Source organism: Syngnathoides biaculeatus, chromosome 22, assembly GCF_019802595.1.
Source record: "Syngnathoides biaculeatus isolate LvHL_M chromosome 22, ASM1980259v1, whole genome shotgun sequence".
In the NCBI taxonomy this organism is placed as follows: domain Eukaryota; kingdom Metazoa; phylum Chordata; class Actinopteri; order Syngnathiformes; family Syngnathidae; genus Syngnathoides; species Syngnathoides biaculeatus.
Genome location: NC_084661.1, coordinates 14,793,303 through 14,807,885, shown reverse-complemented (window position 1 = coordinate 14,807,885; position 14,583 = coordinate 14,793,303). Strand labels below are relative to the sequence as shown.

Sequence of the window (14,583 nt, the reverse complement as noted above, 5' to 3'; positions counted from 1 at the left end):
CGTGCGCACCTCCAGCGAGTCGTCGGCGTTGTCCGCGGCCGTTTTGAGGCTGATGATGCTTGCCGTGCCGTCTAGCGTGTCGCTGAGCTCCTTCAGGAAGACGCCGCAGAAAGGCACCACCTGTGTTTAGAGAGTAAACCTTTGCTCGGTGCAAAGAAAAACTGCAAGCGGAAGTTAGCAATGTGCTACATTTGCATTTATTGTTTTTTTTTTTTTTCCTGTAATTTTTTTAGATTATTTGCACTTGTCAAGGTAGCATAAATACAACATACAGTTTTCCCGCACATAGGCAGTAGTTCACTGTCCAGCACAGGTGTCAAAGTCACGGCCCGGGGGCCAGAGGCGGCCCGACACATGATTTCATGTGGACCGCGGAGGCAAATCATGCGCGTCAACTTCCTTGATTCAAAATTTTAAGTGGTCGCATATCATCAATGATAACTTGGCGACGTGAGCATTTTTGTGTTATCCAAAATGAACAGACCTTTGATATCGGATTCCAAAAATGTATGGGAATATGACGAGGGGATAACGGCCCTCGAAGGGAAATCACAACGACAAAAATGAGTTTTGACACCCCCTGCCGTATGCAGTGGAGTCCACTCACTTTGCATCCGGGGATATTGAGCGCTCTGGTGACAACCTTCTTGTACTCTGACGACGACTCGTGCTGCGCCATGGCGTCCTTCAGGCTTCTCATGGTCTCGATGTCCGACTGCTCCATGAACTGCCACATCTTCAGCACCTTGCGGGACCTGTGAGCAGGGGGGAAAAACAAACAAAACGAAAAAAAAAAGGCGGCGTCGGGCGGGGACTGCGGCGGGTGCGGCTGTCGCGCGGGGCGTACAAGGATGCGGCGCCCGACCTGAGACCCGCCAGGAACTCCATGACGCCGTTGTAGTTGCCCATGTTCCAACAGCACTTCGCCACGTGGACCAAATAGGAGAACACGTCTCTCTTCTCCTCCATGGAGCTGGCGGTCAGCACCAGCCATGTGACCCACGAACTCACCTGTGCGGCGGGACACGTGTTTTAGAAAAAAAAAAAAAAACGTTCATGTACCAGGAAGTTGCTCAACAAAACAATCCGGGTGTAATCATAACAATAGGGAGGAAATGTCATCACGCGAAGAAAATGAGCGACGCCATACCATTTTTGGACACTCCCGAGATCTGCGTCGACTATCACAAACACGCAAGAGTTGAAAGTGATCCAAATAAAACTCAAATGTCTTACAAATATTTCTTGTCGGGTTTTTTTTTTTTTTTTTTTGTTATCTATGATATAAAACAACAACAACAACAACAACAATTTGAGGCCTGTTAAAGGCCAGCGCGAAGGCTTTCCGGGCGCCTAAATTCCAGCCTGGCGACTCCGCATACGTCGCATTTGAAAATATGACATCATATTCCGCAGTCGCAGCGCGCTGACGAACTTCAGGAACTCTCGACAGACACAAAGACAGCGCCGCTGTGTGTATTCCCCCTCACACACACATGCAGACGGCAAAACTATCAGCTATCAATCTGGCTGGGTTCTCGGTCTCTGGTGTCTGAGTGCATTAGACCCTCGTGAATGTATGCACACAAAGAACTTGCTAACCCCCCCGGACATGCGTGGATATCCATTTCCCGTTATGTAATAAGCTCAGTGCGGCCCCACTTCAAAGGGGGCCAAAACCCGAGAGAAATATGCGCAGGCGCAGATTAGCTCAGATGAGGTTTCTCGTCACCGCCGAGTATGAACACAACGCTGGCCCACTAGCAAAAAGACATCCATAAATAAATGTGAAGATGTCAATTTTTATGTGACTCTTCCAGTCTTTATACAATAATTTCTAACGCGGCGAATTTGTGCATTTTTTTTTTTTTCCTCACGGCAGCAAGGGGGCAATCAAGCAGAAAAGGTAAGAATGAGACGGGTGGAATGTATGTGCCGAGGAAGTGACTTTTACCGGACCTGTTAGCGCTGCGCTAGCATTGGCACTGTGCTGGCGTATTGCTGCTGTTACTGGCCGCAACCCCCCCACCCCCCAACACACACACACACACACACACATTTTAGACCCTGCGCTGTATCCTGTGATGCGGCTCATTTGTGCATTTTTTTTCTAATGGCAGCAAGGGGACACTCGAGCGCAAAAGGTAAGTGTGAGACCGGTGGAATATACGTGCCGAGGAAGTGACTTTTACCAGTCCGGCCCTGTTTCCATTATATTTTGACCAGTTTTTTTTTTTTTTTTAACCGGCCCTCTAAGCGTTAGCACGTCGGCGCTAGCGTTAAAACTCTCTGCGGACCGTCTTTCTTTGTAAATATCTCGTGCTTCAATGTGATCACTCGCGGCTTTTACACGGCTGCGGCCTACGCATGTACCAAATGGTACTTCCTTTACAAATGTACTGGGTGAGGCCGGGAATTATGGTACTTTTCGTAAATGGTCGGTTTGCATTTATAGCTGTCAGAATTCAAAGTGGATAATTGAGAATCACAAACATCATCATTGTGTGTAAAATGCATTGCGGTGAAGTAAATCGCAAGGTGGCGGTCAACGCAAAATCTCTTATCAGGTTTTCACCTTCGCCCACTTTCCAACAGAGCGTTAAAGGCCAGCATTTTTTTTTTTTTTTACCGCGAAGATCCTCACCCTTGTCCCTTCAAACTTTGCTCTCGCTCGCTTCCCTCCCCCGACACACGGCGAATCCCCGCCAGCGGCCGGCTAGCGTTACTCTCGCCGTCGCCAATCTTCGGAGCGACTGCCGCGCGCGTTCCGACTCCTCTCGTCTATCCAAATATCGGAAGGAAGTCGAGACGCACCGTGCCGGTGAGATCGAGTCGAGCCCGGGGGAGCATGCGGAATGCAGAAAAGGAATCTAGAGCAGAAAAGTGACGCTTTCCTCACACACTGATTTAACCCCCCCCCCGTCGCTTTGAACTTTGCGTGCCTGTCGCCATCTGCGCGTGTTATTAGTTGAGCTATGGGGGGGGGCTCTCCTTCATGCACGAGTTGCGTAACGCTTGATGACAAGGCGCAAATACAAACTTGATGCATGAGCACACGCTCAGTCTGTCGGGGCCAAACAACGCAGACCAAAAAAAAAAAAAATAATAATAATAAAAAATACAAACGCTCAGAATATAAACACAGCAGTGTAAGGGTGGGGGGGGGGGGGGGCAGATACTGTTCAGTGTTGTAGGGAGAGCGGATTTTTGGAAAAATAACTTTTGAAGGTTTTTATAGCCTATACGATTTAAGACTGTTTGACACCGTTTACGACTCGGCCTTCCTCGTCGCTCACGGTTGTTTCCGGCTCTGCTCGTCATACGCGCGCGACGTAACTCGCCGCTAGCCGTGTTATGCTAAACAGCGGCACGTGGATACCTGAACAAAGACAAAGATGGATCATCAGCACTGCGATTACTGCAACTTGTTGAATCAGTTATCGCGACTCCACTTCCTGTGTCTCCCGCTGTTTGTATTCTACTGCCCCCAGGTGGCCAAGCGGCGCACACCAGAAGGAGCGCCACAATGTACACCGAATTGTGGCAAAAATATGAAAAAAATCTTTATACGGCAACGTTAAGGCTCTCCATACATGTCGATTATAAAGAGCTATTTCTGATCGTTTTTAAAACTTTTTTTGAGGGAGGACTGAATGGATTTTTCCTCCGAATGTGACCCCTGAGAACAACATATTTGGTCGCATTATCAGCGTCATCCCTGGTTTTGCCCAAATATGGACGTCCTCAATGCACATATGGTTCTGTTTTTTCCCCCCTCTCTCTCTTTCTCCTGGAGTCCTAAATGAAAAGCAGCCGATGTCAGAGGCATGCAAAGTGACATCATTGCCTATCAGCCCCCCCCCCCCGCTCCCTCCCGTGTTTATTCTAAGGGTCATTCGCCGGGCACGCCGCAAGAGCGTGCGCCTTGCCCACTCGCACCGCCACGCTGGTGTACACCGTGTGCGCGTCGGCCCCGAGTCCATTAGTAGGGATGACGCAAAAAAAAAAAAAAAAAAAGAGGGCGAATGCAGGTGAGCGGGAAGAACATCATCACAAGATGTCCGTCGACGGCAAAACGCACCTGATTGCCGCAGACGGCGGCCCGGAGAAACGAGTAAACGTTCTTTCGGCGCTGAATCACGCCATCTGACTATTACTTCACATTTGTCCATTAGTTTCTTGTTTTGTACTCTGTACACTTTTTTCATGCCTAAATCAATAGTTTCAACCGTAAATGTATCACAAATTAATTTCATAATTTAAAACTCATCCCATAATGTTAAAAACCTCTTACAAACAATTTGACTAAGAAAAAATGCATGTGTACATGAAGGAAAGACTCTCCATAATAACCCAGGCAAAAGCTAGTGAATCCCCGACATAAATTTAAATTAATTTTTTTTTTTTTTAAAAATCGTCTCGCAGTCGAGATGTATCACTTAAATATATTTGGCGCGTATGCATGAGCAACATCTACGTAATATTCACTGTTGTGTATCACTTCGACATAGATCCATCCATCCCTTTTCTTTGCCGCTTGTCCTCACGAGGGTTGTCAATGGGCAGTAGGCGTGGTACACCTTGAACTGGTCGCCAGCCAATCGCAGGGCACATGGAGACAAACAGTCGCACTCACAATCACACCTAGGGGCAATTTAGAGCGTCCAATTAATGTCGCATGTTTTTGGGATGTGGGAGGAAAGCGGAGTGCCCACCCGGAGAAAAGCCACACAGGCACGGGGAGAACGCGCAAACTCCACACAGGCGGGTCCGGGATTGAACCCGGGTCCTCAGAACTGTGAGGCCAACGCTGTACCATACTGTCTGACCTGTCACCAAATGATCTTAAAGTTTGCTAACGCTTTTGCATCTCTCCATCCGCGACCGCGGAGCAGCTGACCTCATTGAACCTGGCCACCAGGTCCTCCACAGCATTACCGCGCCGCGCCGTCTGGGTGGGCGGGTCGGGGGCCGACAGCGAGGCCTTCAGGCTGGGGTGACGTCTGGTTTCGCTCTCCGGACAGCTCAGTTCTCGCGTCAGAAAGCGCAGGTAGTCCAAGGGGAACACCTGGACCGGCGGCACCGTCGTGAGGTTACCGTTTAGAGCGGCGGGAATGGGTTTTTTTTTTTGTTTTTTGAGTCCGTGAGCGCGTGTCACGTGGTCGCACCCGCTGGTAGAGGTGCTGCTCCTGCTCGGTGAGGATGCAGGCGATCTCCTCGGGGAACTGCACCAGGTGCCGCAGATCGGCCAGCTCCTTGCTGATGCCGCTCACGCTGGCGGGAAGGGCGCCGCCGCTGGTCATGCTGTTGGCCAACTGACGCTCTGCTGGGGGGGGGTGCAGACAGACAGCGGGAGATATGCAGGATAAGACAAGATTGGACATTCGGGAAAGCCAAAAAAAGCGCATCATGGAATTGCGGAAAAGCTGCTTTGGAAAGAGTGCCGACTGAGTCTACGTCGCGTCTACGCTTCAAATCCCGCCGGTGACCTCAAAGAGTGACTTCTGCTCTAACAAAACGCCGCACTCCAATTAAATAGCACTCTTAAATTGTCTTTTTTAATTAAATTCTACAGTTTTTGCCACATTTTTTACTCTAATTCAATGAACATTGTGCTGCTCCTTTCGGCACGTGTGCACCTTGACCACCAGAGGGCAGTAATATATGGACATAGATCTATAAAAATTCCTGGGTCATTCTTCGCAGAGGATCAAGAATATATGCTTAGCTGTCTAGATGTGTTGCTCCAATGTTTACGATTAAACTATCACTTGAAGGACAAACAGCGACTTATGTAAAGCCAAGTTATGTTTTTCTTTTAAATCCACGTTTGTTTGATGTTTATTTTGATAGCAACCTTCACCTGAAAGTGTCAATGTAGGGCTCAACCTCTTTTGGAAGAACTGTCAATGAAAATGTTTGAAAATAACTACACTTTTTTTTTTTTCAATATCCACAGAATAAAAAAAAAAATGTTTCAGCTAAAAAAATAAATAAATTGGAAAGATAGTTATTTCAACAGCATAAAACAGATATTATAAATTCCTTTTTTGGCACTGCATACAGAATACATTTGTTAAATTTTTGATTTTTTTTAATCGACGCATGACTCTAATAATATTTCAATCATTCTAAAAATCAACTTGCATAATTCAATCACCAAGTCAGGTGCAATAGTCTGCTTACTTGGGCACAAACAAATGCATGCACCTATACACACACACATACACACATATTCAAATCATATTTCTTATGGCTTGTGACGTGTACATCGATGTTAAGAGAGGCACAAGAACATCGGTGGTCTATTACAAAACACGACTGAAAGTTAGATATTTTTATTCAAATTCGCCGCTTTCAAGCATCGGAAAGATGGCCGGACAATTGACGCGGACCGCCTCCTGGTCGTTGTCACCGCGCGGAGGCACACATCAAAATACTATTTTCATAATCACAATGGAGGCAACGCGTGCAGATGCGCTCCCGGTAACCCCTTGGTACGCCACGTCGCCGTGGCAACGGCAGAGGCGCTGCTCCCGGGGCAACCAAATTTGCCCCCTCCCGCGATTTGATTTGCGGATGAGAAACCGGTTTTGCAAGAATCTGTGAGTGTCATGTACCATTTTCTCTCATCGCTTTGTCACCAAGCCTTTTTTTTTTTTTTTTTTTTGGATGAGGTGGGGGGGGGGGTGAAGGCCACCTTAAAGTGGCGATATATGAATTTCATGACCATTCATTGATTTATTTATTCATTCTGTGCCGCTTCGGGGGACAGTCAAAGGTCTCAGCCAAGATGGCGACCACACACTCGAGAGGCTTGGCGGAGAGGATGAAAGGCACAAATACACACGGGTATTATTACACCTGATGAATAAAAAAAAAATGCAAGGTCAAAATGTGTATTTATTCAAAAGGTGCACCGTTGCCCCTTTTCGCACAGGAAGTGCGAGCGCCCCCCCCCCCCATCCGTTCCGCCCCTGCTGTGAAGAGCAGAGAATAAATGCGATGTTTATGGATCACGGCCTGTCATGTGCACACATGCATTAAAACGGACATTTCTAAATCCGTACATCCTACTTGGTGAACGTGCTCATGTTTAATAAAAGCACCTTGTCACCCTTAAACACCCCGTACAAAAAACTGCAACTGTTGGGGTTTTTACTCAGACAGTATTTTCCATTCAGCAAACTTGAGCATTTTCATGACGCAGACTCTTCACAGGTACACGTTATGAGTATACTTTAATATTATTCCAAAACACAAAGTCCGTACATTATTTGGCAGCGGACTGGTTGTCGCTTCTACCCAGAAACCATTTTTTTTGTTGTGAAAGGTCACATGCGTTTCAATGACAGAGACTCTTCCCACTTCGCTCCCCCCCCCCCCCCATACTTTAGCATTTATTCTTCAATACTTTTCGGTACGGCCTGTTGAGAAAGCTCATGGCCCTACTGTGTTTTTCACAGTGTATCTCAAGTACCGTAATTTCCGGCCTACAAGCTGCGACGTTTTTTTTTCCCCCCACGCGGCTTATGCGGTGATCCGGCTAATTTGTGCATTTTTCCTAGCGGCCGCAAGGGGGCGCTCGAGCGGAAAAGGTAAGAACGGGACCGGTGGAATATATGTGCCGAGGAAGTGACTTTTACCGGCCCTGTTAGCGTTTGCGCTAGCGTTAAACTCTCTGTGTACCATATTTCTTTGAAAATATCTCGTGTTTGAATGTGGGTTTCAACGTGGGCACTCGCGGCTTTTACACGGCTGCGGTGTATGCATGTACCAAATGGTATTTCCTTTACAAATGTACTCAGTGAGGCTTATAACTAGGTGCGCTCTGTAGGCCGGGAATTACGGTAATACCGATCGATGTCAAATAACAATAGAATCAGTCAATTGCTCTTAAGTATAAAAAAAACTTTTTGAGCTAGCTCGCGCTGACTGCTGTATGCATCATAACTTTTTCCTGCCACGCAAACCAGAGCGAAACCTTGGACAAGAACCACAAAAACACACCTGCTGCAATCCAGCACACAATCGCAGCTGCTGACAGCCGCTTACTTCCACCTCAACAGGTGAAGCGCAGAAGAAGAAAAAAAGGAAAAAAAAAAAAAGGGCTGCTGACATATTGATGAGTCCCACTTGGAAGACGCACAAAGGAAATCTGCCTTTTTCCTAGAAAATGGGCACCGCAACCCTTGTTGTAATCCCCGTACCGTGAAATGTCTTTCCAACACCGAGCCGCCTCGCGTCAGGCGTTGATCTGTCGAAGTATAATTTCGAGACCTCGGAAGACAACACGTACGTGCACATCAAAAGAGTTCCCTCGCACGCATGCGCGCGCATATTCAGGTGGGGGAGAAAAAAAAATATATATATATATAAACATTGTAAACAAAGTTAGAAGAGGAAACGTGTGTTTACGTAGTGCATTCAAAATCATGCTAACAACACACAATACTGCTGCTTCCTTGTGTTATAAAAAGCACAAAGTCTGAAAATCGATTCCAATTGAGAAAATCAAAAACTTATATTTAAAAAAAAAAAAAAAAGTTTGGCCTTTGTTTTCGCGTAGCTTGAAAAGATATTTTTAGCCGCGCCATTTTAAGACGCAAACTGGTGTTACCGTATCCTTGAGGCCGCAACAAAACGGTGACCTTGTGGCCTCGGTTGCGGGGGGTCAACATGACACAAAAGGCGCTCGGCCGCCGCAATGCGAGGCACGCGGTCGCAGCTCGCGTTGGAGGGGTGACAGGTTGAAATGTGCATGGCAACGCGATACAAAAAAAAAAAAAAGGGGGGGGGGGGTTTCCATTTTTTAGATTACATTTGAAAAACACTAAACTTGAGATTAATAGAAATGCAGGACGTTTATGAGCGTCGCATTCTTTCGGTAGGATTGGTCAGAATGTGCATTAAAGTCACAATTATAGAAAATATTGCCATAAAAAAAAATGTAGGGCACAATACAAAAAAAATAAAAAAAGAAATTGGTATAGTACAGTTTTTTTTTTTTTGGGGGGGGGGTTCTTTTTATTTTTTAACTTCAAGTTTTGTTGCGCCAAGGCAAGCAAATTGGACAAAATACATGCAGTGAAATAAACATGATCTCATCCCAATTTCCGAAAAAAATCGAATTACTGTACAAACTGGCCCTGTTAATCCATCCATCAATCCATTTTCTGAGGCGCTTATCCTCACAAGGGTCACGGGGAGCGCTGGAGCCTATCATCAGGCAGCAAGCGGGGTACACCCTGAACTGGTCGCCAGTCAATCGCAGGGCACATGGAGACAAACAAGTCGCAATCACAATAACACCTAGGGGCAATTTAGAGTGTCCAATGAGCGCATGTTTTTGGGAGTGTGGGAGGAAATTGGAGCTCCCGTTGAAAATCCAAGCACCGGGAGGACAAACAAACTTCGCACAGGGATGGGGCCGGGATTTGAACACCGGTCCTCAGAACTGTGCCGCCTGGCCCTGACAAAGCCATAATTTTGTCATACAAATAGTAACAGTTTAAGTTATCTTTTATGGGAGAATGTTTTTGTTCCCGTCATTGTATGTGACTGGCATATATAAATGAACAAACAAAATAAGATTGTTGCGAATAAATAACAGAAATTGCCTCATTTCTGCCAGCACACCTGATGGTAATTAGCCACGTAGAGCACACACAGAGACACACAAGGCCAAATAAACCCAAACAAAAAAAAAAACAACGTTATACAATAAAAGCACCATGCGAAGAAATAGAATCACTACTTGCAAAGTCGCAGATTTCATGTACGGTGAGGTTTCACGCGAGCGCGAAGTAGCAAAGCTCAAGACGCGCCCGAGAGAAGCCGGCGCGAGAGCGTCTGGACTTACTGAACGGCTTGAGGTCGCTTCTATTCGAGTGCTTCATGGCTGCCGCTCTCCGCCTCTCTCGCCCCCCCCCCTCCCCCTGCTGACACCTCAGCGGCGAGGCGGCCTCGCCGGCTGCGCCCGGGCGCCCTCCGGCCGGCGCTCCGGTTTCGCCCGCAGCTGCTCCCTCGTTCTCATCCCCTTCCTGTGCGCAGCGGCTGTCTCTCGCTCACGCCTTCCCCTCAGCGGGAAACACTCTTAACATGTTCTTTCGCTTGCCTATATTCTCTCTCTCTCTCTCTCATCCCCCCTTCCCCACCATAACCCACCCACTTTACCCCCCACACCCGCGCCATACATACTTTGCAGCCATGTGCTACAGAGTTCCACCAATCACACTCCGCGCCGACAAAACGCGTTAGGCAACGGGTCCGCCAAATAGAAAATTACGCCGCGTGTACGGTAAACGTCTCTGCAGGGGGCGCCACTCGCCAAACAACGCCACGTGACTGCCGGTTAATCGAGCCAAAATCGTCACGGGGCGCACTGAAGCCGGAGCGGCCGCTAGTCGGCTTGAGCGATGGATGCGTGAGAATGATTGACAGCTCTCTTTTGACCGATCGGTGAGCGTCATTTTCTGAACTCCGCCCACGCTGCCCACAGCCGCGATCCTTTCCCCGCAAACAAAGAGAGCGCGTGGTTACTTCGAGTCTCGGAATTGTGTATAGTCCTGCTTATATCCGATTCGGGAACGTGTAATGGAGACGAGCGCTATCCAGAGACATTACTGGGAGGATATCCGGTGCGCTTTCCCACCCCAAAGCGTAATTTAGATGAATGCAAACAGCGGATCATGGTTTGCGGCCAGCTGAACGTATCGAAGATAAAGCGGCACAAAGCCGTCTGTTCCAAGGTAAGCTATTCAATTAGTCGGCGTAGCAACTACAAAGGAACGAGGTAACTCAAAGCTTCCGGGCGCACCTCGGCGTTCCCCTTTGTGAAACCTCGACACTGTGAATACGTCCGCCATTTTGATCGGTAGCTTGGGGTGCATAGCAACAGTATCTAAGTCGGCGCGGCTTAGGCGCCCTTCGCGGCTCCATCCATTTTGAAGGACTTGTCGTAAACGTGGCGTTATAAAAGCGGTTCTCGTTGGCTGATTAGTTCCAAACTTTCAACCATTGACACGCAAGGATTTTAAGAGAAGAAGAATATGAATGCAGAGTTATGCGAAGAAAGCGGAAGTATGTGGAATACTTATTTCAAGTTTTACCAGTGACGGTGGCGAACTTCTTTTTAAACTCGCACGGAAGAACGGATAAATACGTAAGACACACTCACCTTCGCGTGAAAATGATTTTTAGAATTCAAAGCCTGGTTGGGGGGGGGGAGGGTTTATCTTGCATTTAACAGTTACGGTAACTCATTCATTACTGGGGGGGGGGGGATTAAATAAAAATATATCTATATATATGAGACATATCAAATGATTAAGAAATAATTGTGCTGATGTTTAACGGAAAGCGTCAAGACTTTTCACATGTGTATTTTTAGCTTTTGTATGGTTGAGTAAACAATATGCAATCCTTGAGACTTCCCAGGACTTCGACTCCCCACCACGTCGGCTGTCAGTGGCTCTTAAATGGCCGGCGGGCTACACAATGTACAATGGGGGGCAGAAAAAGTCAGAAGCCAAAAAAAAAAAAAAATGAAAAAAAAATACGTCAAGTGAAAGACAGCAATACTGAGCTCGGGAGGGACACGAGCCCGACCGACTTCCTTTTCAGCGATGCACTAAATTGTGTTACCAAGGAAATGAGACTCCGAGCACTCCCATTTCGATTTCTCTGGAACACGGCGGTCAATTGGACTTTCGCAGTAAATTGCTGCAGTTTAGAATAGCAAAAACCCACATATTTTATGATTTGTGTGTGTGAATTGGTATATTTCAACAAGACAGAGAGATACTTCAAGCAGGAACATAAAAAAAAAAAAAAAAACAACAACACTTACCGTTTTTTTTTTTTTTCCTTGAGATAAAGGAGTTTAAGTCATCCTCGTAACTCAAATCATTTTCCGCCATTGACATGAATGGAAATGCCATTAATACGTTCAAGCGTCCGATGTAAACCAAAGCATTTTCAATGAGAGAAAGAGCAATCTGCACTTTATAACAAAAACAAAGTAATGCCATAATTAGCATATAAAGAATGACACTACCCAAAAACCATTATTAGCTTCTATAGCCACGTTTATTATTTCTGCTCTTTGTATTTAAATGCTTTTAATCACGTAAAGCACGTTGAGTTCCCTTGCGTATGAAATGCGCTACACAAATAAATTGGCTGTGCGGTTGTGTTGTTTAAGATGACATTTACTGGGGACGCTTTAACCTTTTTGCCGTTTTAAACGCCAACAAAAAGCAACTGTGTTGAATCGCGGCAAAGCTGGGCAATGAATTACGTCCTGGCAACGTCTCCGTGGTCTGAAAGCGAGACTTTGCATCAAAGTGCGGCAATTTACCGGACTCGTAACCCCACTTTAATACGGTAAAAGCGGACGCACCTGCGAACCGAGGACACGCGTTTATTTCGACCCAAAAACCTTCACCCTAAACCAGTATTTTTCTTTGCAGTAATTGATCCAACAACGTTGGTCAGCGCGACCACAACTGCTGCACGCCAACCTTCTGACCTGCAAAAAAGACGCACGCGTCTTCCCAAGACCAGTTGGAAATAATTCGCGCTCAGCTGATCCAAACCACCACGAGTTGTTCGCCTCCTAATAATTGGAAAAATATGCATTTATCGGTCTTCTGTGATTGCTGACAGGACCGCCGTGGATTCACTAATCACCAACTCTGTCCCAATGAGCGGATTTGATTTGCCGTCGATTGTGTCAGCCAAACAATTCCGCAATGCGAGCCGAAGGTCCGTTCCCGAGCAAGTCGGCGCGGTCGGGACACGCCGTGTGCAAGAGACCCAATCGAACCAAGTAGGTGAAAACCCGCAAGGCCTCGGAGTTGCGAGGACCCGTGCGCAACCGTTGCCATGTATGGTAAGAAACAAATTAACGCACTCCCCAAAACCACGTCAGGCGGGCCAGAACAAAATGCCTCTGGTAACATCCAATAACGACGTCAACCTTAAAACGTCGTAGAAAGATCCACCGTCGTGCTTTTATCAGTTGGACACGAGCACAACATGAGATTCGACTCTCGCCAACAACCCTGAGAAACTCCTTTGTGTGGAGCTGAAGAGACGTTACACGCGTCCGTTTGAAAGCGTTTGTTGACAAGCGCCTCCCGCGAAGAGACGGCGTGTCCCGCGGAGCGCCGCCAGCGGACCGCGACGTCCGGCTCGGCTTACATTTGCGTCGGCGGCGACGGCGTTGCGGAGAAGCCGGACGGCCGGCGAGCAGCTGAGGAACTGACGGGACGGACGCTTAGTCATGCGGTCATTTGACTTTTAGGATTACTCGCGGACGGACGCTTACTGTGATGTCACGAGGTTATTAGTCTCTGCTGCGCCCATGCGGCCCGTGGACGAGGACGAGTACGACACGAATGGCCACGTTTGTGCATCTTTGCAACGTCAAAAATAGGCATAAAGCGTGTCAAATCGGATTAAGGGCCAGTCTTTTCCTGAGACTTCATTGAAATCCGTGAAATTGATAAAGCACGCTTGAAATTCGTCGGGAGGTCCGTCGTCCAAAAAGGTGCCATTACCGCCATCCGGATCCGTGCGATCAACGCGAACGAACATGCGAGATGTCATCGAAGTGATTGAGAACGTGGTAAAGTTTTTGCTTGTAGGGAAAGTATCAAAGCACTCAAATTTGACGAAGGAATGATGTCTGAAAGGAAGCCGAATTTCAACAATGAACGTTTCCATTGGTTCTCGAACAAAAATTTGAGATCCCCCCCCCCCCCCCCCCCCGAACAAAAACCAGTACTCGAACGCCCCCACAATTTCCAATTTCAATATTTGTTGTTCCCATGGAGCAGAGACTATATCCTTCATTTTTCTTGCTGCTCGATGCATGTTGTTAGAATTTTAATTCTCATATTTATGCTACGCGTTACCTTATCTATGGCATTTCACATCATGTTAGCATTGAGCCAATTGACACTTTTTGTGAATTCTAATTAATATTAAGACTACAAATTAGATGGTATCTTTACAGCGCCAATTTTCACTTTTCCCGGCTGAACCCGGAATGTAGAACCAGCGCTAAACGGGGGTGTGGGGGGGGGGGGGGCTGTAATAACAATAATAATAACCAAATACATTTTTCTGGGGCGCCTTTCAATGTCACAAAATGTGTACTTTAGGGGGCACGGGAGGAATGCCTTCCCTTGTATCTATCATTCAAATTCCTCTGGGGAGAAAAGTGGGAGAAAGGAGACCACAGGGGAAGAACAGGAAGCTCATCTTTCCCGAATCCAACTTCCCGTGCGGCTTGATCACAGTTCCCACACTTGAAGCTACAAAACAACATGTGGCCCCACATCACCCCTCCGCCCCCAACCCAACCCAATTCCCCGCAGCACAGCTTGACGCTCACCTTTCAGGACGCCGTGGCCGCTGTTGAGGGAGTGGCCGAACGGGCAGGGCGAGGCGGAACGAGACCCGAGGGCCGCCGTGGCTTCCAGGAGAGCTCCGGTCAGCAGGGAGCAAACAGATGTCCTCCGACCGCACGCCAGATAAAACCTAAAAAGATAACAACGACAAAAAGAAGAAGGT

At 47.3% G+C, this 14,583-nt stretch overlaps 1 protein-coding gene across 10 annotated transcripts in view; it reads right to left on the bottom strand.

The window, feature by feature from the left end:
* plce1 (phospholipase C, epsilon 1) overlaps positions 1-14,583 on the bottom strand; it is a 62,812-nt gene that overhangs the window by 20,881 nt on the left and 27,348 nt on the right. For 8 of the 10 annotated variants that reach the window (XR_009793544.1, XM_061809837.1, XM_061809835.1 and 5 more), the window contains exons 7-12: positions 14,405-14,550; positions 5,169-5,326; positions 4,901-5,068; positions 866-1,011; positions 608-755; positions 10-120 (exon numbers count right to left, since the gene is read on the bottom strand). Coding sequence is in view for 9 of the 10 variants with exons in the window: in XM_061809837.1 (XP_061665821.1) it covers positions 10-120; positions 608-755; positions 866-1,011; positions 4,901-5,068; positions 5,169-5,326; positions 14,405-14,550 (877 nt within the window). In the remaining variant the exon portion in view is untranslated. The remainder of the gene's footprint in view (positions 1-9; positions 121-607; positions 756-865; positions 1,012-4,900; positions 5,069-5,168; positions 5,327-14,404; positions 14,551-14,583) is intronic. The other 2 variants (XM_061809840.1, XM_061809844.1) reach the window with 1 other exon arrangement.